This window comes from Astyanax mexicanus, chromosome 13 (genome assembly GCF_023375975.1).
Source record: "Astyanax mexicanus isolate ESR-SI-001 chromosome 13, AstMex3_surface, whole genome shotgun sequence".
In the NCBI taxonomy this organism is placed as follows: Eukaryota; Metazoa; Chordata; class Actinopteri; order Characiformes; family Acestrorhamphidae; genus Astyanax; species Astyanax mexicanus.
The window spans coordinates 46,055,791-46,067,465 of NC_064420.1; the positions used below are offsets into that span (position 1 = coordinate 46,055,791).

Sequence of the window (11,675 nt, forward strand, 5' to 3'; positions counted from 1 at the left end):
GTTTTTTTTTTGTTTGTTTGGTTGTGTAATGATCCATTATTCCAGTCTAGTAGAGAAGAGCACTGTAGTGGAAAAATAAAGTAAAGTATCAAAGTATAGTGATATAGTGATACTGGGTGCAGATGGACGCTTTGTTTTTTTTGTTATTTTAGCCATTTCTCATTTTCAGCAAATAAATGCTCTAAATGACTAAATATACTGAACATTCAGCTCTGGAAAAAATTAAGAACCCACTTTAGTTTCTGAATCAGTTTCTCTAATTTTGCTATTTATAGGTTTATGTTTGATTAAAATGAACATTGTTGTTTTATTCTATAAACTACAGACAACATTTCTCCCAAATTCCAAATTAAAATATTGTCATTTAGAGCATTTATTTGCAGAAAATGAAAAATGGCTGAAATAACAAAAAAGATACAGAGCTTTCAGACCTCAAATAATGCAAATAAAACAAGTTCATATTCATATTCAAGTTTTAAGAGTTCAGAAATCAGTATTTGGTGGAATAACCCTGGTTTTTAATCACAGTTTTTTTGTATGCATCTTGGCATCATGTTCTCCTCCACCAGTCTTACACACTGCTTATGGATAACTTTATGCCTTAATGCAATAATTCAAGCAGTTCAGCTTGGTTTAAAGGCTTGTGATCATCCATCTTCCTCTTAATTATATTCAGAAGAAAACTCATTTATATTCAGCACTTATCCACCCACACACACCATTGAAAAGCGGCAGCCAATTGCACACAGCGTACTCTTAACCGGAAACAACCATCCGACTGGAGGACTACATTGGGCACTGAGGAGTTTATCCAGCACTAATTCGTATCTGGGCATACAGTCACACACACATTTTTACACATACATACTTATATATATACACACACACACACCAGGACTGAATTTGGAGTATCCAATATACCTTATCTCTGTATAAACATGTATACATTAGACAAACATGGAAACTGCACCCAGATAGGGACTTGATCCCAATACCCCAGGGCTGGGAGGCGAATGTCACTCGTGTACCAGGAATGCACCATAGAAGAAATACAGCATTACCACCAGCAGTGGACTGACCATAACAAGTGGAAATGTGTGGATAATTATTTAATTTGCAAAAAAAAAAAAAAAAAAATCACTTTTCTTTTCTTCTAAGGCTTCTCCAGCATAATTTTAGCATTTGGTACAAAACCAAGTTGTTTTTAAAGACATAGCTTTGTGTTTTTGCTGCAGGTGACAGGCATGATTGATGACCCAAAACAATACACTCCCAAACGGTCTTTGTCTTTTTGTTTGATTGAGTGCTTACCTACCTTTATTATAATCAGAAGACAAGGAAATATCAGAGACAGTTGTTGCAGCTCTTAGAGTTAAGCTTCCTTTTGTATTAATAGTATTTATTTTTTATTCTTGTCAATTCTTAGACTTTAACATAACTGTAATAATGATTAAACAAACTATATATATTGTACACACACATATATATATCTATTATATGCATTATATACTGTACCTGAAGTTTTGTGTTTGTGTGCACCGTCTTAAATCAATGCATTTAGCCACTTTTCTTTAGGTTGCATCCATTGCTGATGCAGATTTGTAATGCAACATCCTGACATCACTAACGCTAACCTCATCAATGCTTTAAAGTAGCACAGTAGAACAGTTTAGAAACAGATACTCCAACCAAAGGAAAAAATACTGCATACAGTATTGTGCAAATGTTTTAGGCACCTGTGGGAATTTCAGTAAAGAAGAAAAAGCTTCTTATCTGTGTAGTAAGTGTTCATTAGCTCAGTAAAACACTATAACAGCATTACAATAAATACAAACAGCAAATTTACAAAAAGCCTTATGTTTCCTTAAAACATCTCCTAATCTCTCCTCCTCATCTGAGTTTAATAGAGTGATTTATTTCTAGTTCTCATCAGATTAATCAACACCTGGTTTGGTAAATTACTGGTAAATGTGGTAAATCAGGTGAGCTGCTGACGGAACCGAACATAATAACATACACATGCTGGCTGAGAGAAATCATCCAGGAGAAATCTGGAATCTCTACACTTTGTTCTTCAGCTCGGCTCACAGGATATAGCATTAACCTAGTTAAAATTGTGGTGCTTTTTTAGATAAAAACACCTGAGATGTTGCTGAGATAAATGGATTAATTTAATTTGCTTTGGTGCCTAAAACTTTTGCACAGTACTCTACATATTTAAGACCCTAAACAAACATTAATTGTGTATTCATCCAATTTAAGCCAATTTAATACTGTTTTCCTTACATTAAAATTGAATCAAATCAACCATAATTACATGAATCAGGATAATCATACAGCTTTCAGCATAATTTAAGCGATATGATTAATTTTTTGCTTTTCTAATATTAGGAAAGAAGACAGTAATGAGCAGCCCTGATCCTGAAGCCCTGAGGCATCACCTCTACATGGAATTCCCCAGATTCCCCCACAGCCATGTATCACCCTGGCCTGCTGAGGAACATGCCAAGTTCTTCCCCAGCTTTCCCAGCATGCCCGAGTACCTGTCGCGCTTCGACATGCTGCTGGCCGAGGACACGGCCTGGCTCGTGAGGAAGACGGAGGCGCCCACGCCTCTGACCAGGGACGAGCAGATGACCCACTGCAAGGACGCGGGACAGTGCCCGGTGATTGACAGTCCGGGGCGGGGTCTGTGTCCAGGGATGAACGGGCAGGTGGAGGTGGAGGACAGGTGTTTGGAGCAGGTGCAGACTCTAGTGTTGGAGGAGGTGCTGAAGGATATCGAGACAGCCTGCAAACTGCTCAACATCACGCCAGGTTGGAGATGCATCCAGGAAAATGTTCTGTAGACCACAAACAGTTGACTATTGATATGTTGACTGTGTGTTTGTCATTTTATTTGGGTAATTAGCTGAGGTTAACCTGCCCCATAAAGACTGAAGACTGGAGTCAGATTCATACTTGGAGAATCGTTGACTTGAGACCTTTAAAACTCTAGACTTGACTCAGGATAACACCACAAAAACATTCAACTCAGAGATTTGAGTCTCAGACTTACAACCCAGAGAATCAAGACAACTCAAACTAAATACCTAAACACTGTAGTTGACTTGCCTCTAAATACTCAAGACTTGACTTTCATTTGGAGATTCCTTGACTTAGAGACCTCTAAAATTCTAGACTTTACTCAGGGTAATACCACAGAAAGTCAACTATGAGATATAAGACTCATGTCAGACTCACAACCCAGAGAATCAAGACAATACACACTAAATACCAAGACACTCAAGACTTGAGTCAGACCCACACTGTAGAAACTCAAACTAAAACTGTACAACTCCAGACTCAACGTAGTTCCTAGACTGGACTCAGCTGAAGTCGACTTGCCCCTAAATACTCAAGACTTGACTCTCATTTGGAGATTCCTTGACTTAGAGACCTCAAAAACTCTAGACTTTACTCAGGATAACACCACAGAAAATCAACTTGACTATATTAGAAACTCAACTAAGACCCATACCTAAGAAACTCAAACCTTCAAATTAGCACCCTGGTGTCTTGAGACTCAAACTTAAAACCAACAGATCCAAGACTGGAACTTTACCCAAAATCCAGGGACTCTAGACAACTCAGACTTACATTTGCAGAATATTTGACTTGGATATTCAAGAACTGACTTGACCAAAAACCCAAAGATTTGAGACTTGACTCAGACTCACACATATACACTGGAAACCAGACTCAAATCCCAGAAACTTAAGACTGGACCAAATATCAATAGAAAATCAACTAGAATCTAGAGACTCACATACTATACATTGAAGAGATGATTTAAACTCACCCTAGAGACTTGAGACTTGACTCAAACTAAAATCCTAGAGACTTAAGACTCAACTCCTTGACATTTATATGTGGAAGCCAAATCAGGCTCTAGAGACTCAAGACTTAATTTAAGCTTACCTAGAATTTTAAAACTCAACACTTAAGAGTCACATTTGGAGAATCCATGACTTTTCTAAGGTTTGCACATTAAACTTGAGACTTGGCTGTTTCTTAGATAACCGTTGATTTGGAAACTCAAGACCTTACTGAAGAATTTGAGATTTAACTCAAGAAAAATGACTCAGACACCCCAGAAACTCAAGACTGGACTCAGACTATCAAGCAGGAGATCTGGGACTCAACTCCGACTCACATTTTCAGAATGTTTGACAAGGAGACTCAAGAATTGGCTTGACTGAAAACCCAAAAAATTGAGATGACTCAGATTTACACACATAAACCAGACTCACACCCTGAAAACTTGAGACCAAGAATCTAGAGATTCACACACAAGACAATTAAGACTTGACTCAGACTCACACCCTAGAAACTTGAGATTAAGTTGTGTCAAACTAAAAACCAAGAGACTCAAGACTCAACTCCTTGACATTTATATGTGGGAGCCAAATCAGTCTCTAGAGACATAAGACTTGACTTAAACCTACCTAGAATTTTGAGACTCAACTCTTGAGAGTCACATTTGAAGAATCCATGTTTTGTCTAAGGTTTGCAAATTGAACTTGAGACTGTTTCTTAGAGAATCGTTGATTTGGAAACTCAAGACCTTACCGAAGAGTTTTGAGATTTGACTCTGGGGGAAAACCTAGAGGTACACGACTTGAATCAATAAATTTAATAAATTTGACTTAGACACCCCAGAAACTCAAGACTTGACTCAGACTATCAATCAAGATATCAGGGACTCAACAATCCTTGGTTTGAAGACTCAAGAATTGACTTAAAGTGACTTTAAAAACCCAAAGATATAAGACTTGGAAACCAGACTTAGCCTAGAAACTTGAGATTGGTCTCAGAACAAGAATGTAGAAAACTAACTGATACTTACACACTAGACACTTACGTCTAAGTATGTCAAGAATCCTTGACTTGTCTTAGATTTGCACATTAGAGATTTGAGATTTGATTTGGATGCATACTAAGAGACTCGTGGAGAAAGATTAATTTGTGCATTTGAGACTAAAATCAGATTTAGACCCTATACTCACACTTGGAGAGTCCTTGACTTGGAGACCCAAGATTTGACACAGACTCAAACTCTAGGGATTAACCCTTGTGTGGTGTTCGGGTCTGTGGGACCCGTTTTCATTTTTCATCAAATGATACTAAAAAATGATTAAAAAACTAATAAAAAAAAGAGTAGCACTTTTTGAAAGAAATGTAACATAAGAAAGGTAAAGGGCAAATATTAACCATGTAAGCTGTTTATATTGTTTGCAATTTAGGTGAAGCGAGCATGTGTAAAGCATTTTAATGTAGAATTGCTTAATTTGGCTGAATTAAATACAAGTAACAAAGTAAACGAGTAACAAAAATATGAACACCACACAAGGGTTAAGACTAAGGCTAAAACACAAGATACCAAACAAACCAAAGAAATGAAAATGGACTTAGACTCCAAACTCAACTCAACTTAACTTATAATCTGGCTTGGAACCTTTGTAATCTGATAATTCCGATGCAGTGAGACATGCTATAACTGTACATATACATAAACATCAGCTAATCTACACACCTGGATTAATCGATGGGGTTGAAAAAGTATAATCAATCAAGTCTTGTTTCTTATTGTCTGACAAATTGTCTGTTGTGTTATCAGATGATTCCACAAACAAGACTGTCACATACAGAGTAAAATACAGACGTAGGATTATGTTACAAAGCATGGCCCCGAGCTGCTGTCAATCACAGGCATGAGGAGATGTTTGACCTCACCTTCAGCAAATGTCTCTTCTTAACTGCCATTTTCTCAAAAACTGGCTTTCTGGATGTTTTAATTTTGGAAATTGACTTTAAACCAGGTACAATTCTGCATTTCTAGTGCTCCTACAAGTTTTATATTAACTGATCTTTGTATTTAATGTTCTCCAGACCCTGCAGAGTGGACCTCAGGCCAGGTTCAGAAGTGGCTGCTCTGGACTGAACACCTGTACAGACTCCCGCCGGTGGGCCGGGCCTTCCAGGACCTGAGCGGCAGTGAGCTGTGCATGATGAGTGAAGACGATTTCAGACAGAGAGCCTCACAGTGCGGAGATGTGCTGCACGCACACCTGGACATTTGGAAATCAGGTAATTAGAAACTAATCAAAGCTTTATTTTATTTGACATCAGTCTTGATATAATTTTCAATTAAGATCATCCTACATCTTGAAGATGTTCTCTATTCTCCGAGCAGAGTACCTTTAGGAAATCAAAAGTAACTGTAGTGAAGAACTGCTTCAGATCTACTAGTGCGTCTCAAAATATTAGAATAATATTGAGAAGTTATTATTAGAATAATATTGAGAAGTTGAGAACACACACAGATTGATCTATTTTAAGCATTTATTTTATTTTAAAATCAGTGTCTCAGAAAACTAGACTATTATATAAGACCTATTGGTACTTTTGGTACTATTGGTACTTGTGTCCAAGTCCTGCTGGGAAATGAAATCTGCATCCCCATAAAAGTTGTGTAAGATTTTTTGGGAAACCATCACTGATTGGTGGAAACTTCACACTAGACCTCAAGCAGTTTGGACTGTGTGTCTCTCCACTCTTCCTCCAGACAAATAAAATGCAAAATTTACTGATAATCAGGGATTGTTAAAAATCTAATCTGTCAATAAAAAAGACAAACAGAAAAGAATTATAAATGTAAGATTAAAAAAATGAAAAAGAATAATTGTAGGAAGTAAACTATATATGATTAATATATAAAACTAAATTAATCTAAATATATCTAATATATCTAAATATTACTAATCTATATACCTAAACTAATCTTAATCTAAATCATCCCTATTACAAATAGTCAAAATGAATACATTTTGGCAAAACAGTTTTTTTGTTAAGTTTTTCAAATACAAATATATTTATATTGTCTTTGTATAGCCAATTTTTCCTATGTATACATTACAAAACATGGAGAAATAAAGAACCATAAAAATATGTCTTCTGAGTTCATAATTTTATTTAAACTTTACTCTTATAAATTTGTCTCAGTATAACTACACTGAGGAAGCTGAGTGTTCTGGTAAGCCAGGGGGATAATAGCGGTTTATCCCACATTGTTTTAAAACAGTTAACGCACAGACTAAAGTCTGATAATACTCACCTCTTAAAAGCAAAAGAGCTAGCGCTGCAGCTTGTGGCTAATGCTAATGCTGCTCCAGCAGTGCTAGCCAGGGTTAGCAGCAGCCTACAGGCTGATAATAGACACCTCTAAACAGCAAAAGAGCTAGCGCTAATGCTACGGAAGTGGCTTTACTGCTTCTTAATATCCGACTGGTAGAATTCACACATAATGCGCACCGGATTATAAAGTGCACTGATCATTTTTATATCAACTTATACACTTTTAAAAAACAGAGGTACGATATGAGTACTTTTTTGTACTCAAAGTTACACTCTTCATAATTGTACCCTCAAAGGTACAATATTGGTCTTTACGGGGTCAGATTTGTTCCCTCTGAAGTACAAAGTAATTTCTAACAGCAATAAGTACAAATTTGTACCATTTATCCAGCCAAAAGGTACATTCAGTATTCTGTATCACTGTACTAATAAACAATATATATTTTAATTATAAAATTGTTTTATTTGAAAGCCAGACAATTTTGGATCATCAAGTTTTTGAGCCATATTTAGTTGATGATAATGTTTATAATTTTTATAATCTTTATAATCTTTATTGGAACAAAAACCATGGGTACAAAAAAGGACTCCCACTGAAAGGTACTTTTTTATACCTCAATATAAGGTACAGCCCCAGCGACAAGCTTTGTACTCTTTTAAGTACAAATCTGTACTTATTTTTCTTAGTGTGTATCATTATTGTTGATAAAGAGCAGAAACTGCTATCAATAAATATAAATATTAATATGACTCATTCTGGTCTTTTTTCTTTCCCTTTAGCTGCCTGGATGAAAGAGCGATGTTCTTCTGAGAGCAACCACACATTTCTTGGTAAGGTTCTTCTCAGCTCCACCCCCAGTTTTGAGATGGAAAGAAACATGTGACTCAGAAGACTGACCTGTACTGTACTGGTGTGTTTTGTGTTCAGGAGCAGATGAGGTGTGTACTGAAGCCGACTCCTCCTGCACTGGTCAACCCATCCACCTGTGGCAGTTCCTCCGGGAGCTGCTCCTCAAACCTCACAACTACGGACGCTCCATCCGCTGGCTCAACAAAGAGAAAGGTGAGCTTCTGTAGAAGACCTCTTTTATGGTCAACTAGGCCACATATGTGCTCTGAACTAGTGTATATGTCAGTTGCAACTCCATACCATAAGATATTCTGCACATATCAGTGACTATGCTGTTAGAGTGCCTCGTATCACTACTAGGGGTGACTGACTGTCACACAAAGCAATCCAGACTGTTCTCATACAGAGTTCCCCAATGGTGGAACAAACTACCTTCTACTACCAGATCAGGAGAATCTCTCACTATCTTTAATAAACTCCTGAAGACAGAGCTCTTCAAAGAGCTTTACTCTCCTAACACCTCTAACTAACTACCTTCTACTACCAGATCAGGAGAATCTCTCACTATCTTTAATAAACTCCTGAAGACAGAGCTCTTCAAAGAGCTTTACTCTCCTAACACCCCTAACAACAAACTAACCTTTTCTAACCCCATTTCCTTCTTCCCCTCCTTCATTTCTCTATCCCCTTATTTCCCTTCGACCTCCTTTAAGCCCTATCTAAAAAATGTTTTTACCTTTAACTTCTATTACTTTTGTACTTGACTATTGTAAGTCGCTTTGGACAAAAGCGTCTGCCAAATGTAATGTAATGTAATGACTGCAGTAAGTGATGGCTTTACACATCGTCACACCTGCAGTTTGTGTGTTGCTTCAAAGCAAAGGCAGGATTTAAGTGATCAGTGATCAGAATCTTATTGCCTTTATTTTGCTATCTGACAAGTGAGAAACCCCACTGTTGCCAGATCCAAGAACCTGGATTTGTCATCACTAAAGGCAATAAGATTCTATATAATAGCATAGTCCAGGTTTCTTGTTTATCTAGTCTGACAGACAGCTTAGATGGTCGAAACAGCTTATTGTGTATTGTAATATATATTTGCGTGTATATATATATTTTGTAGTGTTAATCTTTGTCGATCCTGTCTGTGTACCTCTGGTAATGTTTGTCTGTGTCTGTTTGTGAGATCCTTCATGTGTAGCTTGGGTTTTGGGAACTTGGGTGATGGGAGAAAAGTAATGGGGACCTACTTGGAATCCTTTTTTTTTTGGCTATAAATGGGAACATGATAAGACATGCAAAAAAATATTTATATATAAATGTACAAAATGCATAAGTAAGAAAGGAGGAAAGAGAGAAGAAAGAGAGAGAAAAAAGAAAAGACAAGAAAAGATATAGTCCCCATAAGTAATAATAATTGAATGCCTTGCACAGGGTGTACAATATCATTATATTTACATATCATATATTTACATTCTCTATTAGCAAGCTATCAACTCTGCTCACATTTCAAATAAACATGATTAATTACTTGAAAAATAAATAAAGTACTGACACCTTTTTTAGTTTCACTTTAAGCAGTGGCTAAACTGGAATTAGTTGTATCATTATTTATCAGGAAATGATCATCTCATCTACAGGCAAATAAAAAAGCTATTAGGATCTTCTCCAGAGAAGTCCTGGCAGATGTAGAGACACCTGATCTGGCCTGTTTTGGCACGCACTGGAAGCAAACATGAGTGACAGCTTTATTATTCATTAGCCTGGAGCTTAGATTGTGTTGCTCTTCTTACTTTGCAGGGATCTTTAAAATCGAGGACTCGGCTCACGTGGCCAAACTGTGGGGGATCAGGAAAAACCGCCCGGCCATGAACTACGACAAGCTGAGCCGCTCCATCCGCCAGTACTACAAGAAGGGCATCATCAAGAAGCCGGACGTCTCTCAGCGACTCGTCTACCAGTTCGTTCATCCAGTTTGAGACAACCTGAGAAGCTGATTGGTGGACGGGATCAAAGATAAAACAAAAAAAAATGAAACCAGAAACCAAAGACTTAGTGTTGTTTCAATGGCTGGTGAAGAATCAATGGACTTTGACTTGATTTTAATCTTCATCCAGCCACCCTAAGTGGTCCTGAGACCCTCAACACACTGATTATGGCAACCATGAACATTAGCAGTGACTGATCAATGAACATTTTGTGAATTAATAACAAAAAAGGACTAAAAACACACAAAAAAACAAAGAAAAGACTCAGAGAGAACAAAGAGAATTCTCAGAGAATGAAGGCTTGACCCACTTTTAAGAGTCCATTTCTTCTGCATTTGTGTTTGACTTGTAAGTGCCTTACAAATAGTAGCTACTATTGCAGACACTCATCAATAAGTAGCTAGCTATGCTAATTCAACATTCTAACAGCCTATTTTACATTGTTTACAGCTATTTACAGCATACTTACAGTACGTAGATCCACCACTTTCCATAGAAGAGGAGCTGCGTCTGTGGTTGAAGGAGCTAAATTTAAAACGTTAGGAAAGGTGCTACGTAAAATTAGGGAAAGAATACTAAAAGTACATTTTCAATTCATTGTGCTTTAAAAAAATGCACATTAAATACACTTTCTCTGTATTTCCAAATAATGTAATCTTATGCAATATGCTTTAAATTAAACATTATGTTGATAGAAAATACTGTATATATGTCTTGGCATAAAATATTGCCAAAAAAAGTGCAGCAATTCGGTTTCGATACATCAGCTCACAGACGCCCTCTACTCACCCAGGCCAACTGTGCTCTCTCAGGGCTCCACCAGCTGATGGCAAGCTGCCTGACCTGGATTCAAACCCTCAATCTCCCGATCATAGTGGACCACTCTGCGCTCATACAATTGAAATGTACTTTCAGTTCTCAAGTTGTTCTAAAATAGTACATTTAGTATGTATTTAATTGTGTATGAATTTTAATGCTAAAATTATGGACTTTTCCATGTTAAGTATACTTTAAAAAAATATACTTAAATGCACTTTTCTTTTACAAGGATAGCCTAAGAAACTAATCTACAAGCACAGGAGCACTGATTCATACACTGCAAAACATTGTATCTTGGCAATAAAATCATCTAAATGTAGCTTAAATGTCTAATTATTAATTCGCTTTTTGAGATTATTAAAGCAATACTATGATTATTAATAACTTATTTCTACTGTTCCTTTACTTGTTTTAGGAGATTTTATCTACTAAAAATGTCTTATTGCTGTAAGGGTTCAGCCTGTGCTTCTAGCTGCCAGCAGGGGGCGAAGACAAAAATGCACTGTCACCCAAAGGAACTACAAATCCCAGAGTTCCAAGCGGTGATCAGTGCAAACCAGGCACACCTGTTGGAACTGGTATATAAGGCCATGGCAAGCAGCATACCTTTTCCACACCTTTATAGAGGGGAGATTTGTAACAGAGGGCAGGCAAATCAAAGAGATGTTAAAATAAAATAAGAAGATCTTACCAAAAAAATCAAAGAGATCTTACAAGAGATCAATGAGATCTTACAAGAAATCAAATAGATCTTAAAAGAAAATCAAAGAGATCTTAAAAAAAACAAACAAAAAATCTTACAAGAAATCAAAGAGATCTTAAAAGAATAAAAGAGATCTTAC

At 36.8% G+C, this 11,675-nt stretch overlaps 1 protein-coding gene across 1 annotated transcript; it reads left to right on the forward strand.

The window, feature by feature from the left end:
- Positions 1-2,397: 2,397 nt before the first annotated feature.
- LOC103035055 (SAM pointed domain-containing Ets transcription factor-like) lies at positions 2,398-11,202 on the forward strand. Its single transcript, XM_049463163.1, has 5 exons — positions 2,398-2,817; positions 5,932-6,129; positions 7,957-8,007; positions 8,105-8,239; positions 9,827-11,202. The coding sequence occupies exons 1-5, from the start codon at positions 2,406-2,408 to the stop codon at positions 10,003-10,005; spliced, it is 975 nt and encodes a 324-aa protein (XP_049319120.1). The 5' UTR covers positions 2,398-2,405; the 3' UTR covers positions 10,006-11,202.
- The last annotated feature ends 473 nt before the right edge of the window (positions 11,203-11,675 follow it).

What these genes read in the sequence shown, in the direction of transcription:
- LOC103035055 (XM_049463163.1), top strand. Translation starts at nt 2,406, where the DNA reads ATGAGCAGCCCTGATCCTGAAGCCCTGAGGCATCACCTCTACATGGAA. An exon ending in ACTGCTCAACATCACGCCAG is followed by an intron (nt 2,818 to 5,931) that starts GTTGGAGATGCA and finishes AATGTTCTCCAG; the next exon opens with ACCCTGCAGAGTGGACCTCA. An exon ending in GAGCAACCACACATTTCTTG is followed by an intron (nt 8,008 to 8,104) that starts GTAAGGTTCTTC and finishes TTTTGTGTTCAG; the next exon opens with GAGCAGATGAGGTGTGTACT.